At 39.7% G+C, this 26,199-nt stretch overlaps 3 protein-coding genes across 3 annotated transcripts; 2 read left to right on the top strand and 1 right to left on the bottom strand.

Moving 5' to 3' along the window:
• Window positions 1-493: 493 nt before the first annotated feature.
• LOC116260276 (probable metal-nicotianamine transporter YSL12) lies at window positions 494-6,950 on the bottom strand. Its single transcript, XM_031638471.2, has 7 exons — window positions 6,438-6,950; window positions 3,514-3,677; window positions 3,300-3,397; window positions 2,705-2,839; window positions 2,339-2,528; window positions 1,985-2,265; window positions 494-1,462 (listed from the first exon to the last, which is right to left on the bottom strand). The coding sequence occupies exons 1-7, from the start codon at window positions 6,787-6,789 to the stop codon at window positions 649-651; spliced, it is 2,034 nt and encodes a 677-aa protein (XP_031494331.1). The 5' UTR covers window positions 6,790-6,950; the 3' UTR covers window positions 494-648.
• Window positions 6,951-13,231: 6,281 nt separating this feature from the next.
• On the top strand, window positions 13,232-15,978 carry LOC116260277 (ras-related protein RHN1-like). Its single transcript, XM_031638472.2, has 7 exons — window positions 13,232-13,392; window positions 13,844-13,921; window positions 14,275-14,442; window positions 14,674-14,722; window positions 14,833-14,906; window positions 15,455-15,548; window positions 15,777-15,978. Exons 1-7 carry the CDS (start codon window positions 13,354-13,356, stop codon window positions 15,875-15,877), a joined length of 603 nt encoding a protein of 200 aa, XP_031494332.1. The 5' UTR covers window positions 13,232-13,353; the 3' UTR covers window positions 15,878-15,978.
• Window positions 15,979-17,528: 1,550 nt separating this feature from the next.
• On the top strand, window positions 17,529-25,538 carry LOC116261080 (uncharacterized). Its single transcript, XM_031639687.2, has 8 exons — window positions 17,529-17,764; window positions 18,905-19,330; window positions 20,112-20,185; window positions 20,308-20,706; window positions 21,348-22,809; window positions 23,223-23,320; window positions 23,435-23,576; window positions 24,468-25,538. Exons 1-8 carry the CDS (start codon window positions 17,530-17,532, stop codon window positions 25,145-25,147), a joined length of 3,516 nt encoding a protein of 1,171 aa, XP_031495547.1. The 5' UTR covers window position 17,529; the 3' UTR covers window positions 25,148-25,538.
• The last annotated feature ends 661 nt before the right edge of the window (window positions 25,539-26,199 follow it).

Below are 26,199 nucleotides of genomic sequence, written 5' to 3'. Positions count from 1 at the left end.
ATGAGATTGGGATAGCATCAAAATCGGCTCCAAATCGATGGTTTTTTTTTTTTTCTTTTGGATTACGAATGAAGGTTTTACGTATTTTCTTCATTCATTACTTTCAGTCTTAAAAATTAAAATCTATAGTTTTTTAAATTGCAACTTCTTCGATGCAGGCAAATATGTTGATCCACTCTCCTTATTAGGTCCACCAAAAATGTAATAGCAAATCTTTTTTTCAATGGCATGATTGGTAGGTATGATACTGCTTTTTGCTTTGGTGTTTTCGTTAAGGAAAAAAAAATGAAAACGAAGATCCTTGACGCGGAGGAGAACCCATACCACAGCCACTCTCTCCTCCCTCTTTCTCTCTCGCTCTGCGTAGCATTTGCAAATGAGGATGCCACTTTTTCCGCTCTTATGTTATTACCGTTTGGCCAGAGAACTTGGTACTTTGTACGAGAGAGAGAGAGAGAGAGAGAGAGAGAGAGCCATCTTTGTGAACACTCTATAACAATCTTTTGGACCACCAATCCCATTGTCCAGAACTTCAACCATCACAATCATCGTCCTAAACCTCACATTCAGCGACTAATATCGTAACTAAGAACACCTGTACAAATAAGCTGAACCCTGCAGCACCTCCCCCTCATTGTTTCTTGACGTTTAACCACCCAATAACTTGTCTACCTGCAGGTTGACCGAACGAGACAAGAACTTCATGCAAATGGGTGGGCTCACTTTAGCCAAAGACAGCACAGATGCAGGCAATGTCCATATCCCATCTCCACATATCAACCCTGACGCAACAGCCGGCCCGAATGCTTCTGCCTTTGCCTTGTTGACGCGCTCCCATGCATAGAGAATCAAGCTCCCCACGCACATGTCGATTGCGAAGTAGCCTCCAATGTAGAAGGGGATTGCCATAGCCATGGGGATGGGCACGTAACCTGCCACCTTCTTGGGCAGGATTACGTTCTTGAGCAGATTGATGACGATGGCTGCTGCAAAGAAGCCGCAGCACAGCTCAAAGCAATGCTTAGGCAATGATCCAAAGCCCTGTACTCCAAGAAGAGCTATGTTGCGGTAAATTGCTGCATACGGCGCTTTGTACTCGCTGTCTGGAGACCCGACGTTGAAGGCCTTGTAGAAGAGCCAGAACACACTTGGTGCAATCACACAGCCCATGGCAGTTCCAATGACTTGGCTCACAAACATGGACCGCGGAGAGGCCAGAGTCAAGTACCCGGTCTTGAAGTCCTGCATCAGGTCGGAAGCAGTTGAAACTATGCTCATCATCACACCACAGGCAGCAAGGCCAGCAAGGACACCTCCGTTATGCGCTCCAGCCCAGGCACCAATGATGAAAATCGCCAGCTTCCCGTAAGTGGAGGCAAGACTCCAGTCGGTGAGACCACAGCCATAGGCATTACAGAAGGCCAAAACCGGTGCAATGATGTATGCCACAAGGACGTAGTACCTGCCAGATTCAAGATTTTGCTGTATCAACAGAAGGCCGTCGGAAATATTGTCGACGTTGAGTTGCCATTGTTCTTAACAAACTATGAAACATGGATGCTGATGCTGATGCTGATGCAGATGCACAAGTATGTGAAAATGGGTTTTGGTAACATGCGACTTTCAAAAAATGAGGATCGTGAGATCATACTCATCCATCATTTGATCATGTCTACAAGGATGGATTACCTAAAACAGCAAGGAAAGATAGAAAACTTGCTTGAATCTGTTAGGGATGTATCAAGGAAAAGAACACATGAACAATCCAAGCATAAATGAAACATAAAAACTACGCGAAAGTATTGGCTGGGTATGGGCTGATCAATTGTGTTCAGTCTTGTGTATTCCACCTAAGAGTCCTACGTCTGAAGTGGATTCAGTACGTAAGGATGATGCCAAGGGTTTGGGTACACTGATATTCGTTTAAACATGATATAATTGCATATGCATATATTCTATGTGGGTTGTAATGAACAGAACTAACCATTTCAACTGGGGGAAGATTTTAGGGAGGACAGGGGTGGCAATGACCACGATAGCAAGGTAGCCACCAACAGCATAGAGAAAAGGAATGCTGTCTTTCATGAAGTGCTGATTGCGACGTTCCTCATCAAAGTTGGTACCATTTTCCGCAGCTACACCAGCCACAGGGATTATGGCATCTTTCTTCTTCATTTGCTGACGGAATGCCATTGCAGTGCGAATCATGACACTCACAAAATTGTAGAGACCATCACCAAGGATCAAGGCAATCGAAATAAAAATCTGGAAAATAAAAGAACGGACATTCAATATGGAACAGCATGTAAGTAAAATATGAGAACAAGTGGGAGAGTACCTTGTATCCATTAAGGCCATGGAGAGAGCTTTTAGGTAGAGAGGCAGAGTACCAGTCCCCTGACTTTTTATCAATCATAGGCCACATGATTCCCCATGAAAGGATTGCACCTAAAAGAAGAGAGATGTTGACAATGTATGGGCAGATCATCCCAGCACCAACATAAGTCGAGGAGAAGTCAAAGTAGAATCTGCAGTTTTACGCGACCAAATTTTCAGAATTAAAGGCTAAGACAAGCAAGAAAACATGACGTCATTCAAATAAGCTAAGTTGATTCATGACCAATATGTGCATTTGGAAGCAGAGACACTAAATTCGGAAAACTTTCGAGGTCTTTCTGAGGAAAACAAATGCTAGGAGCACTACCTGTTGTCATAAGCTTTGAGACCAAAAGTAGGGAAATTTGAAAACCCGCAACTGTCACCACCGGTGTAGAACCATTGGAAGAAACCCCACAAAAAGCTGAAAGAGAAGAATCTTCCAAGAACACTGACCTGCTTCCTGTTAAAGAAAAAGTCATTAAGAAAAATGTATCTGATCATACCACAGGGACAAAAAAATTAAGAATGCCATGAATTGCTCGAGCCAGTTTCTTTTGGCTTTCATGGAACACTCATTCATGTCGATAAGAACGTTAGACATTGCGACAAGGTTCACAGAAACGTTCTAAATCTAGTTTCTCAAGGATAGGACCCCAATCCAAGTGTTCTGCCTGAATCTGAGCGGTTGTTAGACATGACCCATCACCCAGGAAAGATTGAATATGATAAAACCTCTGCTATGTTTACCGCTAAGACAAGCAAAGCTGTAAGAGCAAATTATGGCTCAATTTTTCACATTTCACGATCAAGTTCTACCAAGGGGAGTTCGGATGAGCAACTGACTCATCTCGATTGTGCCACGTAGTAATCAAAATGTTAAGCTTAGCCATATACATACTACTTTTAGAAGGCATACATACTTCGCAAGTTTGGCTCCTTGGGGAGTGTGGAAGCCATTGATCAGATAGGCAGTAGCAGTGCCGCTCGGATACGTCAGCTTGTAGTCGATAACCATGATCTATCAAAAAACAAAAACAACCAGCGAGTCAGTGACGAACATGATTGATTATCTCAACGTGCCCAAGGAACAATGATAGATGATAAACATCCGGTATGCAATTTGCTTTCATTCACCTTCCTAAGTGGCACCACAGAGAAGAGGCCCACGAAACTGACAACAAAGAGGAAGCCAATCATCCATGTTAAGCTTGGTTCTTTTGTGTTGTTGGCATCATTGACATCTGGCGTTTGCAAGGCAACAATATTGCTCATCCCGAAAAGGTAGCTCCCGAACCCACCTGGCCACTCATAAACAAGAAAAAAACCATCAAAGGAGGAATTTTTTTGGAAGCGGTCACGTTGACAGTGAAGCCGTGGCTTCCAAATTCCCCAAGGAAAACGGGAGGTGACTTCCGAGCTGCGTTGTAAAAATCGGTCTTTGAACGGAATCGGCCCGACCAAACAGAATCGGCAGGGCTACAGGTTTGGCTGAAAATTTTAAAAATTAATTTTGCAATAAATCAAAACATATAAAAGTAATTTGACCCGTTTGCCACCAATTTGAACTGAATAGGCATATTCAAACCGATTTTGACACCAGTGTTTCTGGCGCTAGTGGAAAAAGCGCCTTTCTTGTTCATGCCGATGGCAATTTAAGTTAAAAACTTAAAACTAATAAAAATAGTGACTTCTCTGACGAAGTACATAAAGCGACTTTAGACTATCTCAGAAGTCAGTTCATGTAAACGCAAGTAGTAAGAGAGAGAGGAGAGGGGAGAAGAATGGGGAATCAGTCTACTTGGCTTTATTATGGTACTCATAACCTTAATCTTAACCTTCAGATCAATACTATTCCTCAATATCATCTAACACCTTTAGAATAAAAATAAGATTGTGGCTACAACATGCTAGTCAACCTGACTAGTCAACCTGACTAGTTGCCCTATCCATCACTTGGTATATGAGAAAAAAAATCAGAATTTTAGAACCTCTACTGAAGAGGCCTACAAATAACTTTGCGACAAATACCGATTAACATTTTACGGTGATATTTTCCATACATACACAAATAATCGCGAATAGAAACGCGGAATTCTTATGATAAAAGTCACTATTTAGACATCTTGTGTTCACATTTTTTTTTAATACTCCCTCGAGTCTACCAAACCAACAAAGCTTTTTAATTCACTTTGAATCATCCGGCCGACAAGTTTTAGTTGACGAAGACGGCCAAAAAGTCCGAGACAGGCGTGCTCGACAGGGATCCAAGTCGGAGTTTCAGCCGGGAACAAGCCGAGAGACGCATACATTTTCAGGCAGATCACGTGACCTGACCGCTGATAAGTCCGGGTCGGTCAAAAGATCCGATACAGTCCTCATCCATAATGATAACCTCGACCCTGTCGGTGGGCGCTGTCGTCCAAACCAAAAGTAGCGAGAGGAAAAACTCCAAGACGATCGTCCATCACGTGTATCTCATCGTGATTGATGGGACGAGTAACCATAAAGAAAAAGAGTCAAAGAGAGAAGAAGCACAGAAGCGAAAGCAAAAAGCCGTCGACCACCTTTGAAAAATCAAAATGTCTGCTTCACGGACGCAACATTAAAAAAATTAAAATATACAATGTTGAAAGCTTGAAACTGAAAAGGGGTTCGCAGCCACTTACATCAGAGTGCAATAGTTGAAATATGAAATTTAATCTGAGTGTTTATTTGACAAGACCAAAACAATGTTTCTTGCGAATAATTTTGAAAGACCAGGTTGTTCACTTAGTTTTACAAAATATTTTTATCAAAACCGAGTTTCACACAAATTTAATTTCAATTGTCATCCATATACAAGATGAACGCCACTTTAGAGCTTTCTCAAACAAGATGAGAAGGTTTGGTCGTTAAACAATTAAAAAAGCATTGAACAAAAAAGAGACAAGTAGGAGCGACAGTGTCCAACAGAAGGAGAAGTGATGTAAAGACATTTCTATTTCCTTTTATTTCAGTTTCCTGAGACAAGTGAAACCATGATTGACTGACTATTTACGAAACAACAGAGGTTAAAATTCTAAGAAAATTTAATAAATCAAAGATCAATCAATTATTTGAGTTATTAAATGTTCTTTGTACGTAAAGGGAATGGTATATTCGCTCGTTCGTAAATTTCCCGTTCGAGAATCATTATTTGGACTGTGGTGGATAGAAACATGCAAAGAAAAGGGGCTCGGCTTGAAAAACTTGAAAGACAAAACGCAAAACTAGAAATATTTAGTAATGGGAGGGCTGTTGTGAAACACTCTGTAAAAGCTATCGCGCCTGATTTAATGAATGGGTTAATGTAAATTTGATCTTATCCGGAAAGGCGTTGCAGATACGTAATTATCCTAAAAACTCGGATCTGTTTGCATTTGGGGGGAAAAAGAAAACCGTCTTCAAGGCGACCGAGGTCGCCGCTAGCGGTTAGACTGAGCGATCACTCTCCGCGATGAAAGCAAGGATGAAGGACGGATTCCTCCATTCAAACAGCAAAAGAAAGAAAGAAAAGAAAAACGGAAAAGAACATGCTAGCGTCAATCTGGCTAGCCGGTGGCGGACATGCCATCTCCCGGCGGCCGGCATCACCCTGGTATCGGTAAACTGTGGATTCTTAGATCTCGGAGTAACTCCCTCCCCTACGGAAACTTGAAACGGTTAAGGCTCCTGTTCCCCTAGCCCTGGCGGGAGGGACAATCTTGCCTTCTGTTCTTTTCTCACATAAATTGTTCGAAAGAGAGACAAAAAGGGAAATCTGAAATCTAACAGCTAACCGGCGAAGGCTTCCTTTCCTATTCCCAGTACCGATTACTCCGAAGATGCGCATGCACCATAAAAAAGAAGTGAATAGGAGAAAAATTCATTCCGGCGCACGGGAGAGGAGAGGAAATACGTTTCTAATCACATTCTTATCTCGACGAATCAAAAACTTTCCCCTGTTCGCCGAAGAAACGGGCGCGCGCACACACACACACACACAGGGAGAGAGAGAGAGAGAGAGAGAGAGAGAGAGAGGAATCGAAAGGGACGCTCACCGCTGAAGGCGATGCCGGAGCAGGCGACGACGCATGTCTGGATCACGGTGTTCTCCTGCCTGGTGAAAGGCTGCTTGAGGAGCCCCGACTTGTCCAGCAGCTTCGTCCACGTCTTGATGAAGAAGAAGCCGAGCAGCCCCGCCGCGACGTTCAGCGACGGGATGATCCCCGTGGTGAGATTGAGCTTCATCACGATCACGGAGAACATCGCTCCCAGAACGAAGCTCACCGCGAACGCCCGGAAAGTAAGCTGCTCCCGCCATTTCGGCACCCTCTCCTTCTCGAACACCCGTTCCACGGACAGCGGCGACGCCGCGTCCTCCTTTTCCTGCCCTCGCCCCTCCTCCGCCATGAACAGAACAATCCCGAGAGCTCAGTCGATAGAGAAGAGGAGCAAAGGAAAGAGGAGAAACTGCGAAGATGCGAGACACTAACGGGCCTTTCTCTCTCTCCCCCCGTGGTGGGCGAAGGCGAACGAGGGATTCCTTTATCCTTTATTGGTGGGCGCTTGGGACTTTGGAAGATTCACCGTTTCGCCGGAATGTGAATATCCGTGAATTTCTTATTTCGGCCGCCGATTTTATCTCAATTCTGACCAACGATTTCCCATAATCTAGCAAACTGCCCTAACCTTTTTCCCTTTTTGGACTAATTGGTGTCATCTTAAAACGGCTCACAACCGATGCTATAAAAGTGAGGACCCCGTCGCAAAAACAGAAAACCTAGATCCCTTTTGGAATTACACGGAAAGCACCGACACTGAATGAGTTATTCTTTCGACGGCCACCAGAGACCGAGAAGTCCAGCCGGCGGTTTCCAAGTCATCCGGTGACGCCTTTCCCACGATGGATCGGGCTTGCCACCAATCACGGTTGATTCGAATCCGGAATCCAAATAAAATAATAAAAATGATTCTAAAACCTAGAAAAAAAAAGTATTAATGATATACAGCCAAATTTCAGCGCTGAAGTCGGTCTTCTTCATTGTTTTTTTCTTCAAACTCTCTCTCAACCGATGGAATACATTCCGATCCAAATTTGAACGCGTTACTCGAATTCGGACTTTTTTGGTTTCAATAACTATTTTTTGGACCCACATTTATGAACATGATTCGTATCTGCGACGCAATTAAGAAGCCTCATCAGGCTCGCTAAGCAAAAAAACCGCTTCCATTAGGTCAAAAATGCTTTTCAATACGGCAAAGTATCAACCTAATCTTCCAAGATTGTAGAGATAAGAATCCTCATTTTTAGTTGGAAAGAAATTATCAGTTTTTGGAAAAGTAAGGTCTCTTTTGGGCTACCGTTTAATGGGTGGACATAGTTAGGAATATGGGGCGTTTTATGTGCTAATGATCTTAGTATACTTCCCTGAGATTTCTAAGTAGCAGCTGTTAAATAAGGAAGCATATCGTAAGAAAGCTAGATCTTTGAAGGTTTTAAAGACCAAACAAATGGTGACAACCTTGAATTCAATATGAATTATTTTTACAAGACGAATTTACAAAGATGCTATCTTGGGCGCGTTAATTAAGGCGTTTAAAGGTCCTTCAGAATATCCGGCCATCGATTAAATGGGTCTGAATAGGCCGGTTCGGCCCGTATCAGCCTCTTTTGTAATAAAATAATAGTAAATAAATGTTTTTTAATGTTTAATTCAATAGCTCCCATTAGATGTATTGCTTACAAAAATGATGCGGATCTATTAGAGGGCGTTTGATAAGAAAAACAATGTCCATATAATATACTTTCAAATATACCATATTCTTATTCATGAAAAAATTATGTAATTATGAATTTTTTTTCTTGTTTTGAAAAGTGCAACAAAGGATATAGTCAAGAACATAACTTTTCTCAAACATGTGTTTTCAAAAACACATATTCTAATAAAATAATGTTCTTTTTACTAAGCACCATGAACATTCATTTTGACTATAAATACTAGAGGACAACTCATCTCCGTCCATACATGTATTTGAGCCAGAAAAGTGTGTGGTACATAGGTAGATTGAAATGGACGTTATCACTGTCGTAGTGGGGTCGGAATTTTTTGGCTAAGGGGCACTAATTCGAACAATTTTAGACTCTTAGACGCAACAACAGGCATCGAGATATAAAGTCAGAAAAATTTGTGCATTAATGTGGGCAAATGCTTACACTAGCCTACATGTGGCTCGGCCGCTGCACCAGTCACCGGGATTTTACAAGCAAAGTGAATTTGAAAATTGCAGCTACCTGTGTTCCTTCGTCACTATTTTGGCTGTTTCCATATTTTAGGCTGCCATTAGTAGATCAGATATAGACGTAAGCTGCCTAGCTTAGTCTGAAAAGGACCCTGTCCCCATACAGCCGTATCGTTTTGGCTCGATTAATGGAGCCAAAAAAACAGTCCAGATTTGCGACTATATGTTTTATTTTTCATGCTTTGCTAGTACACCTTGTTCAAAGTTTACCAATAAAAGGAAATTTAGAGGTTGTTTCGTTGCGGAGACATTTTGTTTTGCGAGTGAGTGACATATAAATCTGTCCCAAAAACTAAACAAGTTCAAAAAAATCTGTCACAATCTTTGAAGTAGATTTATGAACACTCAGAAAGTGTTTTTGCTACCAAACAATGCATCATAAATTAAACTAAGCACAAGCCAAATATTTTAGGAGAAGAAGATGTGTCGTGTTCTCCATTTCTACTTGGAAATCTTTGGTGGACCTGTTTGGCACACACATCGATGCAGAGTTCACGATTTTGGATGTTCCATCGCGAGCCGTGTTTGGCAACCCGAAAACCGCAACCAAGTTCCTATGCTTCCAGGCATTTAATACGTGGTGCTAGACCTAGTGAACAGGCGACCAAATTTCAAAAACATTAAAAGTTGATACCTTTCGAAAGGTCTAGGCTCCGAGACAAAGCTTCTTTTTAACGAATCCACATACATTGGGAGTTCAAATACATTCTCAAGCGATCCTGTAAAGGAAGATTCCATGCTAACTTTTTCATCTTATTTGTCAAAGCTAAACATACGGTTGAATTTATAGGAATCGATACTCATGCTACTGGCTTAAGACAAACGGGCAGGCTTTTATTGGTGTTGCTATCAGCTGCGTAACTTTCATGAACTTTCGAATGCCTTTCTTTTCTGCTTTGGTATCAGATCCTCATATACTAAAGTTTTTAATGTAAATCACCTGAGTTGTCGATTTTGAAAAGATATTATGATAGAGATTAAGTTACAAATATATATGGAGGTTAAGGAGGTATGTTCACCTGGGTAGCTATCAGATCCTCATATACTAAAGTTTTTAATGTAAATCATCTCAGTTGTCGATTTTGAAAAGATATTAAGATAGAGATTAAGTTGCAAATATATAAGTCAAAAATATCCTTTAAAGAGAGGAGAAAAAAAAAAGAAACGAATGAGTTTGCTTAAATGAAACCCTTTGTCTCATCTGAGTTGTATTTTCGGCTCTTGAAAAAACAATTTGACTTATATACTTACAGCTCAATCTCAATCATCTCATGTCCTCAGGATTGACGGCTTGGATGATTCACGCTATATATTAATTTCCATTGTCTCATGTCCTTAGAATTGACAATTCTTTAGTATATACAAACACACACTCTCTCCCACACACACAAACAAACAATTGATTTTAGGATAGCTCTAGCTTGTCAATGTCTAATCTTCATTAAGTAATAATATCTGGCAAACCGCCGTTTTTATCTTTAATATGAAGTGCAGATAAAAAACTAAGAAACATAATCAAGCAATATCCAGGCGTCACGCTTCCTTTTAATGAACATCATAGTTTGCGTTCATCACGATAAGGAGAGGGAATCTAAGTCGCGACCATGTAAAAACTTTGGGAATATCAATATAAAGCAAGTAACTAAGTTGCATCATGTCATACGTTGCTTGCATTTAAAAGGTAGACAGATCATGTTTGATAACGACATTTTGTACTTTTATTTTAAAGCAAGAGTGTTACTTGTTACTTATAATGAAAATGCAACTCTAATATCACTTGACATGGAATTACAACTTGTAAAGTTTGATAAATGTGATGACGATGGCGCTGCGCAATGACAGATAAATGTGATTACGATGAATTATGAAATATGATATCATCTTTTGCTGGCTTCCTGTATGTTCGAACCAGAAAATTAACTTGGGGTTGACGGAATCAAATTTCATATGCTGACATATATGTGAACGTATGGGATTTATACTTTTCATTTTGATGTATATATACACTTAACTTTTAGTTCCGATGCAATGCTACTGAGAGATCAGTCTCCTTACTTTATTATTGAAGGAATATTGCATTTTTTTAGTTGAGTAAGCGATTTTCATCAGTGCCTAGCGCCTTGTTGTCATGGACGTATTAAAAAATATATGGATTTGAAAAGGTTTACTTAATGACAGGGATAAATGTAGATTCCGGGACATCTTTGGCATAATCTCGGAGGATATATGTAACTCCAAGTAATCAATCATATAAAAGTATTGATGTGTTATCCCAAAGGAAGCAAGAAATAAGATCGACGTCGACAAAGATGAAAGGGTCATATAGCTCTTTCCCTTGCCTCTCTTTGACTTTATGGATTAAAGATTCCCAGACTTTTAATTCATGATTTTAAGATCACCCGATCTTACGTCAAACCATTTGACAAGCAAATGTAGACCGTGGAAGTCTTCCTCAGCCAAATTATTTTATATCCTCTGAGTTAGTGATGTAATACACCAGCTGGGGCGAAGGGCATTACGGAAGCTAGCTAGAAACTTTGGCTGGAAGAGCACTTGTAACGTTCGAACTGAAACTATTAGGGGGCGGGTTGGGATCCGCCGAACTAAGAGCCTGAACCCAGGAGTGGGTCAAACACTAATTCAATATCTTTAATTTTTTGAAGCCCATTTAAACAATCAAATATATCAAGCATTAACATAAAATTCTGACACTGGCGGAGGGAGGGGGCTGGGCAGAGGCCACGGCCCCCGTTAAGTTTTAGAAATTTAAAATTCAGCTATTGAATCTTATAAAAAAAATTTGTTCGCCGTTTGTAAAAGTTTTGAAAAATAGAATTACCCCCTTCCATTAAAAACAGAAAAGTAGAAAAAATAAAGAATGAACAAAAGAAACAAAAGCCTTAACGGGATGAACTCTCTTGCTAGCGTCTTAATTTCGTGTGGAAGTATTGGACTTTCTTTTCATAATTTCGTGTGGAAGTATTGGACTTTCTTTTCAGCCCAACATTTTCCCTGATTTTAAGCTGAAACAAACATGCCACATGACTGCGCCTAAAATTTTCGCCTAACTTGACATTTGTTTGCATCCATTTCACACCATCTTTGAGCTCATTTGTCTAGGTGTGAAAGAGGAAATGCAACCATGGATTGCTTATCACTCTATGCCCCAAGCAGGTCATATGCACCAACCCTTCTTTTGCCCAACTTGACATTTGTTTGCATTCATTTCACACCATGTTTGCACAGACCTTTTTTTGCCCAACTTGACATTTGTTTGCGTTCATTTCACACCATGTTTGCACAGACGGTCGAAAAAGAGTCACTTGTTCAAAGTGGATATGCGGACATGGATTGTTTGTCACACTAAGCCCCTAGCAGCAGGGGCGCTAGGCAGGGATGTCCGCATGGACCCTGGCCCACCTCAATTTTTATTTTTATTTTTTAAATTTATATGTAAATTTTAGAACATTTTACTTGCTATATATAAAAATTTTGAAAAATGATATTTCAGTTCGTATCAAAACTTACAAAACTTTAATTCGGCCCCACTCATAAAAAATTTCTGGCTTCGCCCCTGCCTAGCAGGTTACAGGCAGCACCCTGTGCATGAAAAAAGTCGTTTCCATGCACAAAAAATTCTTCTCCATGCATGCAAAAATGGAGGTGTGAAATAACGAGGATGTCCATGGTATCTTATAAATATAGGGGCAGAATTAAAAATTTTTAATTAAGGAAGCCTACAAAATTGTTTTGAAAGGTCAATATAAAAATACATATATTTTGTGGGTCCGTGTGAGTTCACACATTGCCTTACTGACCAATACCCCAGTGAATATGTTAGTGCATATATGTGTGTGACGAACTGAGGAGCCAGAATATAATTTCAAAATTTTGATAGGGGCCAAAATATTATTTTTTATATAGAATAAATAAAATGCTTCCATAGCCCACGAATCCTCTCTTCTTAAGGATACCAAACTCATGAACAATGTGCTTGAATTCTATTGTACATTTAAATGACAACAGTTTGATTCATATATGAGTGGCTGTTTGATAATATTGATAATAGTAATATATTGTTACCGTTTATTAAATCTGTCCAAAAAATGAATGGATTAGTAGAACACTTGTTAGAATGTCTTATGATTGTGCATAATTTTTTTAGAGCAGATTCACATAATGGTAACAAAGTTTTTACTTTTGTCAAACAACTCTTTAAAAACCGGTTTAGATTGAATTTGGATTGTAAATGAATAATTCGAGTTGCGACATAAATTTTTTCCATTCTTACTGATCAATTGAATATGATAAAAGACCCAATCGATCGATTAACATCCCTGTTTGATCCAATTGTTACGGGAAAATCATATGTCTCTGCATGCTGGACAACAACTAGTCACAAACTGATAACCATCTTCTCATTCGCACGTTTACACGTGACACGGTCATAAAACGGAGCTTTCTTGCTCATCACAGGCACTTAGACCTACCATTCAATCAACTACCATTCCTTCCCCTCTGCCTCAATGCCTCAAGACCAGAAGAGAGCAAATCTCATTAATCTGTTTTCTCTTGATCGTCAGCTACGGCCTCTTCAGGTTCCTAGCTCTCTCGGTTCCACTATCTGGTTTTTCTCCTGTTAAGGCAACTGCAGATCATTCTTGGCTCGAGAAAATGGCGACTGCAGGCAGCACTCATACTCAAGCAAAGCTAGTAAGACTCATCGTTCTTTTCTTGCCTTCTGATTATGTGCTTATCAAGAATTGTTTTGGATGAGAAGAAGTGGCTCTTCATATAATAAAGCTTCCTGTCAAAATTTACCAATCGTTTGAGCCGATTGTTTCCAAGATTTTTCCAATTCAAACGGAGTTGCAGAAAAAGAAAAACAGAAACTGCCCAAATGGGGGAGCTCGGAATGGCTCCTGTCTCGTTTCAACGAGAAGCTATTCATATAACTCGTCATTTTTTTACTGTTAGTCTGTTCAAGCAGAACTACATGATTAATTAGAGCTTCCTCTGCCCAAATCTCTCATTCCCTTTGGCCAGTTTCAACTTTCAAGTTGTTTTTCTTGCTTGCGACTTGTTATACGTTCAATTTTTTTTCTGTCGGTTTGAGCTTTCAGCTATCAAAACTTCAATTTAATTTGAGCTATTTGATCTTCAGGTGCTGCTTGGGGACATGGGAACAGGAAAATCAAGCCTTGTGTTGAGATTTGTGAAGGGACAATTTTATGAATTCCAGGTTCTTTCTTCACGAACAAATTAATATACTGGGTCGATTTTGTTAGAGGCAATCCATTGAGACCACACACAAATGCACACATTTAGGCAAACAAGTGACAAGCATTCTATAGAATGCCTTTTAGTAATCTCAGAGCCCTTTTTTGTCCATCTAATTACTTAGATGTACTTGGAATATTCAAATGTTATGAATAAAAAGGTTATAAACTTGTAATGTGTGCATTGGATTTTATAAAATAATTAAAACGAATATTATTAATTTCTACATGAAAAACACCACTTTATTTCTACATTAAGTTGTGTGTACCCATGTGGTCTTTGCCTTATAATGATGAAAGGACATTGGCAAAACAGGAATCAACGATTGGTGCAGCATTTTTCACTCAGACTGTAGCATTGGAAGGAAGGTCTGTGAAATTTGAGATATGGGATACAGCAGGGCAAGAAAGATACCATAGTCTTGCTCCCATGTACTATCGTGGTGCCGCTGCTGCAGTCGTGGTTTATGACATTACCAACCCTGTAAGATCTCTTTCGTTTCATTCTTTTCTTTTTTGTTGCAGAAAATATACATTTTCTTGTCTAGATTGTTCTAATGAATGAGTGAAACCGGAGAGAAGAAATTTCAAGGGGGCATAAGAGTTTTTCTTTCTCAAAACAAGGGTCCAATTTGGACATAACCTCTTAGCGACACAGACAAGGTTGCTGGAAAACAACAGTTCTATGATATTCTTTGTTGTTTCTTGTTTGTAGGATTCATTCGATCGCGCTAAGAAATGGGTGGAAGAACTTCGTCAACAAGGTAACTGATCAATGAAGACTCCAAGTTATAAACATGTTACTGCTATTTGTTTGAATTAAATTCAGTGTATTTAGGTTAATTAAAAGAATTAATGGTGGCTGTTTTAGCAGGAAACCCAAATATGGTAGTTGCATTTGCAGGAAATAAAGTTGATCTGGAAGAGAAGAGACAAATAAAGGAAGAGGTATGCACCATGAACGCCCTTCCAGTGGCTTCCTTTTTTCTGTTTTTGGATAATGGTTCAGGTAGTCCCTGCAAGCTAGGAAACAGGAAGCAGTTCATCTTTCCTTCTGTACTTGACTCTGTCAAATTTTAAATGTATATCAGATAATTGCACAATCCTGTGTAAAGTAGTAGTCAATTAAATTTTCTTAATTTCTTTCTGTTATGACTTTAAAATGGCGTTCACAGGACATTTCTTCCTCAAAGCAATTAAAAGCATATGAAGATATACAACTCCAATGATCATGAATAAAATAGACACATGTTGAGGTATTTAGTCTTTTGAACACACAAACACACACGCATGCACGCACACAGTAACATGGTCAGCTCAGTAAGCAATTTTGAGATTCAGCACCATTTTGATTTGAACATTCTTCAAGAAGCAAGTTACCTAAAAATAAAATCACCAGGTGTTGCAGATATATTTTTTTTCTTTTTTCTGTACATTGAATGTTTTTATGTGACCCTAAATGGATTGGTTTATTAAGTACTATTCCCTTGTCGTAGGTGGCTCATGCATATGCGACTGAAGCCGGTCTCCTTTTCATTCAAACATCAGCAAAGACAGCGCAAGGTGTTAATGAGTTGTTCCAAGAGATAGGTAAATTTCCATTACTGATAATCTACAACTAATAATAATTTCCACACATTCTCATAGTTTTGCAAGCAACCATGACACTAAGAAAAGAGTTAAGCCCTCGACAGAGAAGCCACTCTTGGATCAAAAAAAGACAATAATAGATGGGTCATGGAGATATTGGCAAGACTGGAGTTTAAACAAGAGGAGATTTCTAGATTCATGTAACTCATGTTTTGAATCTCTTTGCAGCTAAGAGTTTACCAAACGCAGAACCACTACAGGCACCAGGACGAATGGTCTTTGTTGACAAATCTTACGAAAGGGCAAGTGGATATTCCTGCTGTTCCTGATCACTAATAATCAATTAGTGAGTCGACTTTAGTATCATTGTTGCTTGTACATTCATGTTTAAAACAAAAGGTTTCAATAAATGGATGTCTATGGTTCATTATATTCAGTTTCGATCAACCAAATGCTAAATTGTTCCTCTGATCACAACCCCGTTTGATCGTTATGTTAAGTTTTACGGTGCAGCCGCATAAGGCTCAGGCAATGAGACACTTGCCCACGGAGCCCGAACGTAGAATACGGGTTCAAGAAGACCGGTGGCCGGAAAAAACTTTCAGCCACTCTCTTTACCTGTTTCTTATAACCTTGTTTAATTGCCAAAAAGGAAAATCTTACGGAAGTTTATCAATGAAGAATTCTTTTTGCATTCCATTCTGATGGAACGTTTCTGGAAAGCTTTCTGCCACTCTCTTTACCTGTTTCTTACGGCCTTGTTTAACTGCCAGAAAAAATAAAAAAAACTTACGGAAGTTTATCAATGAAGAATTCTTTTTTGCATTCAGTGTGGAACTTTTTCTTATGTAGAAAGGCATATGAAACAACATTTGGTGTGAGGGTGCTGGAACCTGGACCTGCAACGAGAACTCCCAACTTGGTGGTGAACTGCTGTCCCGGATTGTGGTAACTGCTACATTGGTTAAGTAAAGAAAGCGAGTTTCGGCTACCAATTGTGCTGTTCAAGCACTAGGTTTGATCCGACTCTTGAAATCGGGTAGGATTCATATCTAAATAGAACCACATGTATGGATCTGCCATCTGAAGACACCAATAATCAAAATTCTCCATACGGGTTCTTCCTGATTAGTCCCATAGGGAGAAAGCTTTAAGATCAACAGTTTTCTCCAGCAATGAGATGGCATTGGATCTTAGAACCGGGGCGATTCGGCTCCTCTGATGGTTTTAAGACCTGGGGTACTTCAATTGCATATCTGATATGCAAAATAAGCACTTTGGATCTCTCCTTCCCCTCTCTTTCACCAGGTGGAACCCTTGACATCTCTCTCTCACTCTTTTTCTGGCTTTGTTGGCCAGGAAAAACACACACACACAGTGCCTTTGTGACGGGTTTTACAGGCCGCCGAAGCTGATTATCTGCACCCCACCAAAATCCAAAATATCTCTGATACTCTCTTTTCTATCGAAAATATCATTTTTCAAAATTTTTATATAAAACAAGTAAAATTTTCTAAAATTAACATGTAACTTTTTTTTTTTTAAATTGAGGGTGAGCCCACCATGCTTACTTGATAGATCATCAATTTATGTTTATGTCCCCTAGCATTGTTAGAAGAGCAAACACCTCTTTAGATGTCCGAACTTGACATTGTCATCTGGAGTTTGTAAAGCATTAGGAAGAGTAAAATCAAAAAGTCATCCATGGGTAGCATTGATGCTGATGCCCACCACAGTAAAATCAAGCTGCGACGCGTGTAGTCTCGAGCCTGGGGGGAGAGGGGGACTGGGTTCAAGCTCGCATGAGCCAACGGGCTTATGCAGGACCCGTCAGGTGACCGACTGGCCCGCTCGGCTCAACGAGGAGCGTTCCCTACGTTTCGCCCGGTCCCACCGCACTAACACCTTTGCAGCGCTTTTTCCCGCCGGGCAGGGAGTCAGGAGGGTGGGGCACTGGAGTCACCTATAAATTTGCCGGACCATGCCCACTGTCCGTCCTTCTCTTTCTCTCTCTAGGGTTCTCAAAATGGGATCGGGAGATTTTGCCGCGCTCATGGCGGCAATCGTCGTCTTCTTGGCGGCGATCTTGCCGTTCACTGCCGGGGAAGCCGTCCCCAACTCCTTTTCTAGCTTCGAGTGGCAGCCTCTCTCGAGGAGCAACTTCTCTTCGGAGATCCGAGCCCACCCCCATGTCCTCCTCCTGGTCACCGTTCCCTGTGAGTTAAGAGCAGAGTTCTGTTTTCCTTTTTAATCTTTTAATGTTTGTTCACGATATCTGAACGATGCTAGTGCGGGAAGGATGCGAATCAAGGTGGAGAGCTTTCCGTACAGTTCTTGGAGTATTTTTATAACTTTTTCAGTTTTTTTCTTGATGGAGTCTTTAGTTCGAACGATCTACCACCCAGCATGGTGGGGGATCAGATACCTATCTCCGTCTTCTATTGTCCGGATGGTTTTCGGATGAATTTCGTCTTTGATGTAGAACTCCGTAGTTCTCGAATATGTGTCTTGGATATCTTCTTTACGCGCACATTCACATTCTTCTAGAATTATAATTTGAGCAAAAGTAAGCTTGGTTTTAGTGTGGCTCATGCTTGCGCACGTCTCAGTGTGTTGAACGTTTTGTACTGGATCATGATGTAGTCAGCAGTGTGATCGTCATCATCCTACAACCATTAATAAAGAATTGTTATTTCTAGAACTTCGTCTGCTAGGGCCAAAAGGTCTCATCAGCTTTAGATGGAAAAATAGTTCTGTCATATTGTCTTTCCGCACAAGCAGATTGACTATTCAGAGGATGTTGGCCTGTTGTATTCTTTGTCTGCTGATAACTGTATCCTAAGAAAGTAAGAAGAAAAAAGGCTGTAACCTAGGCTTACACATGAGCTTAGTTTAGTCTTCTAGACGTTGAAACCATCTCGATCGTTTTCAAATAGAGATTTCAGTTTTAGAACTTGTGTTACTGTCACAGGTTGTTTGTTTGAAGATCCAAATTTCACGGAAGAAGTTTGAGATTGTTGACGTTCCTGTGATCCTAATCCATTTTTCTTTTCTCAGTCTGCAGTCGTGAGTCTCATAACAATATGATGACACTGCCAGAAAGAACAATCCTATTTTTCAACTGTTAGGAACTTGTGGTGGTCATATAATACTGTTAGAGTACCGGTAGTGTTGTCCTCCATAGAAGTTTGTGGAACAGAACTTGGTTGGTCCTACTATGACCAGCGTTGGGAGCTTTCAGAAGTGTTAAACTATGTCTTTATTGTGGTTATACGTTCATTGTTGAGGTGCTGCTGTTTCAATGGTTTCATCTTCTTTGTCTCAAAAGCTTTTAAACAGAATATTGACTGTTTCAGGGTCTGGCGAGTCCCGAACACTTATGGCGGAGATAAGACAGATAGCAACACAAAAGCATGAAAAGTTCAGCCAACTAAAGTTGATGTTTGTTTACAGAAATACTGAAAAGACGTTGGCTGATCTTCTTGGTGCAGCCAAGGGAATATCATTCATTTGTTATCACCATTCTGTGGCATTCAAATATCAAGGGAGACTTCGGGCTTGGAGTCTACTGATGTCTGCTTACCATCTTATGTTGCTTCCTCCTGCTGAACCACCGTTTAGACAGTTGAATACTGTTAATGAACTGCAAGCATTTCTCCAATCAACTGATAAAGCAGTTCTTCTCTTTGAGTTCTGTGGGTGGACACAAATGTTGCTGGCAAAACAGCAGGCTGGTCTGTCTGATGAAAGGGGAACTGGTCTAAGAAATTTGTCAAGCTTTCGTAAGTGCAATTTCTTTTTTTTGTTTCATCCCTAGTTTAAGCAACTTCTGGCTTTTCTTGTATATCTATACTTTTATCTTCAATGTTTGCCATGAAAATGGTAACTGGGAGCTGTATTAACTATTAACCCAGGCTGAACATATACAAATGCTGTTCATTTTTTTTTTTAACTTTTAAGGGAACATACCTTGGAGATGTCAGTATTGATTTTTGAAATCTCTTGAAAGACCTGCATGCATGTTACAACCTGCATGATCTAAAAGTCCATCTCCATTAAGTCCTCCATGTTGTTCATGAGGTCCGTCAATAGATGTAGTTGATTTCATTAATATCTATGTGTATGCTGTCTTTGTCTACATAGGCATACACAAATGTAAGCAACGAAGCATGTATTTGTAGACATACTGGTAATTGGAAATGCTAAAATTATATCATTGGAGTACCAAGTGCAATAACTATTGAATTTATTCATAGACAACTTCTTGCAGATAAGAATGCAATTCTAAGAACTCTACCTACACTGAAAATGCTCCTCAATGTTTGGTAGTAATGGTCAAATTCGTGGTTGATTTTGGGAGGCCTTTATTGTTCCTGTATGCATTAATCAATGTTGTAGTAGTCCATTTTCTAAATGAAGTGAAAGATGGTGTCTACTACAGGATCATAGTAAAACATCTCATGGCGGTAAATGATTAAGCATGGAAACATGTAAGCATTTTCTTGAAAAACAAATCTTTAGTTGTTTTTGGCTTTAACATAAGACAATTCTTTCTTTCTTCAGCACTAATGTCGAGTGAAGATACTGATGGAGATCAGCATATAACAAATGTATTCACTGGAAGGGAAGAGCAGAAGGTGTTTGGTTGTTTTAACTTTGAACACTGCATCTCAATGACACTGAGTTGTGTCCAGAAATATGAGGGCATAGGTAAGGTGATGAAAATCCTGATACCAGGTTTCTTTTGGCTCAAACACAGGGGTCAAACAATGCTCCGCTAACCTGTGGGGTCGCAAATGGGCAAAATGGAAATGATTGGCTCGACGAGTTCACATTCACAAGTATGAATAATTCTTCAGTTGGAGCTGGAACTGGAGGGAATGGTCCAAACATTTCATGTAGACGTGCTGAATTTCAACGATATGAATCTTTTTTCTCCAAGCTAGTGACAGTTGCACGAGAGAATTTTCTTCCACCAGATAAGTTAAGATATGGTATAATCTCAAGGAAAGATTTGCTTTGGAATTTGGGCATCAAAGACGAGGCAACTTGGCTACTGTTACTTCATTTCATAGGATGCCCAAACTGTTCAAAGATGCTTAAGGATGGGGATGACCTTAGCAGCATCTTGTTAATGCGCCATCCCCTTATGATTGAGGTAGGCCTTCAACATTCAGCATTTCTGTCGTAGTACTTCCTGCGATGCTCTATAGCATGATCCTTTGAACCTTTGAAGTTCACATGTAGTATTATTCTAATATTCCCGGAGAAAAAACATATTTATCTGGGATTCCATGTATTTTATTCCTACTACTTCACCATTATTATAGTTTCCCCTTTTGGTGTTCCTCTCACCATTACTGGGTGCTTTATTGTCAATATCTTCCATTACTAGCTCTTCTAAATTGCTAAATTGGATAATTATCATTCTTTTAAGGGCACAAAATGCACATGATATCACATCCTTTGTAAAGGTATGCTTCAAAAATTATGGTTGTTAAATTGTGCTCCCAAAATTGTTGTTGAAGTCAGTATAGTTTGCCTGTTTCAGCTTGCTGCTTCTTCAGTTATAGTTTTCTAATTACTTGTCTTTCTGTGGTTCATCACCACCCTGGGGCTTATTACTTTCTGTACTCAGAGAAAAGCTTGATAGTTTTTTGGATAGAAATTGTGGATGCGTTGATTAACACTTTTTGTTTTTGTTATCTCTGGTATAGTTTCATGTTGTTTTTCTGATGGATTGCTTCCATTAAAATTTCCATGCAATGTTCTTTTATTTTCTTACTTGGGATTTTACAGCTGGAAGACAAGGGACACAGTTTGGAACCTGCATTGCCTTTAAACAGACCATCGATTGTTCTGTTTGTTGATAGATCATCAGAGTTATCAAAGGTTCGCAAAAGGAGTGAAGCGGCCCTTAAAATATTACGGAAGTTCGCATTGGAGAGTCAACCAGGATTCCAGATGGCAGATGGAATAAATAAGGCCAGTAAACGGCTTCTGGAACAGATTATTCCCCAAAAGAAGAGGATATTCCCAGCTTCGTCTAAACTGGTGGTTGATGTCTCACAAGCTCCAGTATCAGTGGATTCCGTACTGAGGAAGGATGGAAATGTGAGATTGGATAAGGTTGACGCTCATGGACAAACTGCATATGAGTTTTTGCTGGGCCTTTTGGGACAGAATAATCCGTCCTTGGTGGGTGAGCAGGTTGGAATGAAGGTGCTACCTGACTATAGAAGGATCCAAAATCAAATACAGGAGTCTCAAAGGGTGGAAGTACTAGTAAGGCCTATTGACAAGCAAAGTATTCATCAACAGAATCCTGAATTATCCAATAACATAGGAACAGAAGAAGTGGGGAAACAGGTTGAAGCCGCTGGTGTCAATGATGCTGCTTATATAGATTCTACCACCTCTAATAATGAGGACACCCGGTTGAACCTCTTTGGATCAATCTTAGAGATTTTGGAAGATCAAATCATGGATGCAGATGAGAAAACTATCCTTGAAACTTTCAAGAAAAATGTGAGACTTGCTGGCTTTTCCTCTTCTTTTATTGATTGCAATGATCAAATTTCCAACGTCAGATATGCAACACTCCGACAGCCAGACATTTGTCCTATCAAAACCATAAAGGGTTTTATTTGTGGTCATCCTACTGTGAATCCAGAAGATTATCTGGTGGTAGCAAAAAGCTTTGATGGAGTAGACAGCTTAGAGAAACTGCAAAGGCATGATTTCAAGTTTGATGCTTCTTTTTTCTTTTCTGATGGTGGATATTTGTCACTCAAATCTATGACTGGAGAGACAAAGGTCCCGTCTTTGATCATTGTGGATCCTATAAAGCGACAGCATTATCTGTTTCCGAGAGATTCTTCTTTCAGTTATTCTACACTAATTGATTTTATTAACAGTTTTCTTAATGGAAGCCTTGTTCCATATGAACGTTCTGAAACTCCTCTGTCAACTCCACTGGAAGTGCCATATCCAACATTAGTGAATCAAAAAAGCCACCAGGCTTGTTCAATCCCTTTCATCAGTGCAAGAGAATTTACAGATAAAGTGCTAGGTGATCACGATTGTGAAATTGAGGTTGCAGAATCATGTGCTGGCACTCAGCTGGATTTTTGTTTATGTAAAAAGGATGTATTGGTGCTTTTCAGCAATTCTTGGTGTGGATTTTGCCGACGAATGGAACTAGTTGTTCGTGAAGTCCATCATGCTTTCAAGGGTTATGTAAGCATGCTGCAGAACAGAAGTACGCATGACCATATACAACTCACAATTCCAATTTTTCATGTATTATGTAGTGTTTACACTGTCAAATGCATGATAAATTGTCATGCAAGTTACATAATATTCGAGGATCTAATCAACTAGAGCTAGAAGCATTGGGTTTTTTCCATCCTTCTTTTGGCAGTTCTTTATGTTTACAATTCTGGTGAGCATAACCATGATAGTAAGGCATAAGAGGGAAAACTTAGAATTCAAATTGTTGTACCATGAGAAGTGAGAACACTGCTGACGCACAAATATTTTTTACTTGTACTAGGTGTTGTGATTGAACTTAATTGATATGACTACGGGCTTTGAACAATCTAGTTCTTTATATTCCTCATTGTCAAGCAACTTGAAGTGAGTGATGATTATTTTGTCTGGTGATGTTTGCAGATAAGTTGGAAACTGGTACATTGATTGGTGTACCATCATTTCTACGTATGGACTGCACTCTTAATGAATGTGGTTCAATTCTAAAACCAGTGCATCAGGTAATTGTTATGCTTCCTCTCTTTTCTCTTGCTTTGTCCACTTAGTAATTAAACATTAGAGAACTATGAGTCCTAACTGCTATCTGTTTTTCTTTGAACTCAAACAATGTGCAGGGTGAATTATATCCATCTTTGATGTTATTTCCAGCTGGTAAAAAGAGCGGCATCTATTATGAGGGAGAAATATCAGTGTCTGACCTTATTGAATTTATTTTTTCTTATGGAAGTAATACTCATCTTATTTCTGGAATGGAAGGTAAATTAGATTCATCTTCCTCTTTCATTGTCATTTTACTCTGTTCCTCGACATTGCGTGGTCTCTTACACTGTTGCTATATGAGCCATTACTATTGTTCAAAAAATTCAACTGCACTGGTCATTGTAATTGATGCCACGTCATTATTGGAGTTTGAAATGTCTTTATTTGTTAATTTGCTAAATAAGCTGTTGCTCGTTGCCATATCTGATGATTCGTACTCTTGGGATGGAATATATGTTCCTAATCCCAAGTATCTCAAATAATGTAATATTCCACATCTTCTTGAAGCATTTTCTTTTAAAATGGTGCGACCCAAGTTCTGTCTACCTCTGTGTTTGCTGCCTCAAGATCATATGATCAATTGATTGGATGGCTGAAAAAACTGATTAGATGTGATGTACATTGTTTATTTGGTAAACAACAAATTTGAATCTCATCATTTAGAAATTAGACTTGCACGGAGGAAGTTGATACTTGGTTTTCCTGTCAGAAGCACATATAGAGCATTATTGGTTTTTGTTACAGCGCTACTGTAGTTAACATAATTCATCTGAATTGAAGTAAAGACCTTCGAAGAAACATATTTTATATAATTCCTGGCCACCTGGCGGGTGACTTGGAGATCTTCAAGTTGAAGGGAGATCAAGAGTGAAGAAGTCTCCTGTCCTGAACTGGTTGGGATCTGCCTAACCCCAGCTTGCCCATCAAAAAGCAAAAAGTTCTGAATCCTTGGCAAAATGTCATTATAATTACATTACGGGTTATATCTCTCATTTTTTTGTTCCTTTTAAATGTGCCAAGATACTCGTTCCTTTTGAGTTCCATTTGTTTGGCAACTTAACAAACTTTTACTATGTGTATGGTTGATCTATTTGTTGGATCAAATAGGCATTTTATGGAAAAGAACATCAAAATTAGTGAAGACAAAGAACTCTTCTTGGTATTCTTCCTCCGAACCAAGTGAGGCCTATGTGCATTCAAACAAGAGGCAACGACTGGAAGTCTTGCTAAAACGTGATCAACCTGTTGAAAATCAGCAGAATCTTGCTGATTTGCCTACATCAGGAGAGGCATATGATGGGAAACATGTACACATTGGTTCAGTTCTTACTGCCAGTGACAAGATCAACATTGTGCCACCATTTGATAAGTCTAAGATTGTCATTGTGAAAGTGGATCAGGACAAAAGTTTCCTTGGGTTGATGATCAATAAGCAGCTAAAGTGGGATGTTCTTCTTGATCTGGGCCACGATGTAGAATTACTCAGAGCTGCACCATTGTTTTATGGTGGGCCAGTAGTTGTTCCAAATGCTCCTCTTGTTAGCCTGACTCGAAATCCTCCTAATGAAGGATACTCAGAGATATTGCCTGGTCTATTTTTTGGTGATCAATCTGCTACAGGTGGAGTTGTAAAGATGATTAAATCTGGAAGTCAGTCTGCCTCGGACTTCTGGTTTTTCTTGGGCTTTGCGAGCTGGGGATGGGAGCAGCTTTACAATGAAATTGCTCATGGAGCATGGCATCTTATCGATAACCCGGACGTGCAATTGCAATGGCCAGAAACATGAGCAGCGCTTCAGTAGCGGTTGGAAGGGAAACCCACTAAAAAAGCGTTTGCTTCATGGAAACTGTGACTTGACCCATAGTACCACCTGGTGAAGTTATACGTAATCAACACGACGAAGCTTCCCAATTTTGCTGGAGGATTGGGCCACTCAGATTCATTTGAAAGGGTGGAAAACATGTTTGTTTAACACATGCATCATTTATTCTTGTCATGGTTCTGTATCAGTTTGTTCCGATAAATTTATTTTTCCTTTTTTTTTTTCCAGTAGTTTATATGCTTCACTTTGTGTTGTCAAATTTTGGTCCTTCCCTTTTATCTGGTAAGGATTAGTTTTAAATTCAGTGACAAAGGCTTATGCTAAAATTTTTGTTAAAAATATTGGCTCTTATCTACTTTTCTCTTTGGTTTCATCTTGCGTCTGTTATGCTAGGGCTTGAGGAAGCGGTAGCTGCAATGAATATAAGATTTAAGAGATCGCCAGCGGCATGCGGTATAGTTCTTAATGAAGGCATACGACATCATTCTCATTAAAAAGCGTGTTCCCAGCTAGTTGCAATAAAAAATTTCTATTATTGTATCCAGCATTTCCCAGCTAGCTGCGGTAAAAAAATTTATTATGAGAAATATATAATTACGGCAAAAATTGGAAACCATATCAAACCAAGCACGCCATTTATGTAGCCCTAATCTTAGTTCCTCTCCCTTTCTGACAGCTCTATCGTTGTACATTTCAAAGACCTGAGAAAACATTCAACAATGGCGGTTCCTTCTTTTCCGTAAGGTCTCAAGTGCGTTGGAAAAGGTGAGGCGCTCGCAGAGTCGCTGCAGAATGGTAGGCACTGCTTGAGGAAAAGCAGCCTAAGTGAACTATAGGGACAGACACCACCCGGAGAGGGTTCTAAGCGATCGAGGAACTGGCAGAGTCGCTGCAGTGCAACATTTGGCCTCTTAGCCGGTGTCATTCATGGGTGGATTTTATAGAGAAGCTTAGCTTGACATAGTACATTCCCAATTTGGAACCAACCAACTAAGTTTGTTTCTTCCGTCCATGGT

This window comes from Nymphaea colorata, chromosome 9 (genome assembly GCF_008831285.2).
Source record: "Nymphaea colorata isolate Beijing-Zhang1983 chromosome 9, ASM883128v2, whole genome shotgun sequence".
Classification (NCBI taxonomy): Eukaryota; Viridiplantae; Streptophyta; class Magnoliopsida; order Nymphaeales; family Nymphaeaceae; genus Nymphaea; species Nymphaea colorata.
The sequence above is the reverse complement of the archived record's forward strand: the minus strand, read 5'-3'. Positions and strand labels throughout refer to the sequence as shown.

What these genes read in the sequence shown, in the direction of transcription:
- LOC116260276 (XM_031638471.2), bottom strand. Translation starts at nt 6,789, where the DNA reads ATGGCGGAGGAGGGGCGAGGGCAGGAAAAGGAGGACGCGGCGTCGCCG. An exon ending in ATGGCCTTAATGGATACAAG is followed by an intron (nt 2,266 to 2,338) that starts GTACTCTCCCAC and finishes TTTATTTTCCAG; the next exon opens with ATTTTTATTTCGATTGCCTT. An exon ending in ATCTTCCCCCAGTTGAAATG is followed by an intron (nt 1,463 to 1,984) that starts GTTAGTTCTGTT and finishes TGAATCTGGCAG; the next exon opens with GTACTACGTCCTTGTGGCAT.
- LOC116260277 (XM_031638472.2), top strand. Translation starts at nt 13,354, where the DNA reads ATGGCGACTGCAGGCAGCACTCATACTCAAGCAAAGCTA. An exon ending in CTCATACTCAAGCAAAGCTA is followed by an intron (nt 13,393 to 13,843) that starts GTAAGACTCATC and finishes TTTGATCTTCAG; the next exon opens with GTGCTGCTTGGGGACATGGG. An exon ending in TGAGTTGTTCCAAGAGATAG is followed by an intron (nt 15,549 to 15,776) that starts GTAAATTTCCAT and finishes ATCTCTTTGCAG; the next exon opens with CTAAGAGTTTACCAAACGCA.
- LOC116261080 (XM_031639687.2), top strand. Translation starts at nt 17,530, where the DNA reads ATGCCCACTGTCCGTCCTTCTCTTTCTCTCTCTAGGGTTCTCAAAATG. An exon ending in CCTCCTGGTCACCGTTCCCT is followed by an intron (nt 17,765 to 18,904) that starts GTGAGTTAAGAG and finishes TGACTGTTTCAG; the next exon opens with GGTCTGGCGAGTCCCGAACA. An exon ending in AAGAAATTTGTCAAGCTTTC is followed by an intron (nt 19,331 to 20,111) that starts GTAAGTGCAATT and finishes TTCTTTCTTCAG; the next exon opens with CACTAATGTCGAGTGAAGAT.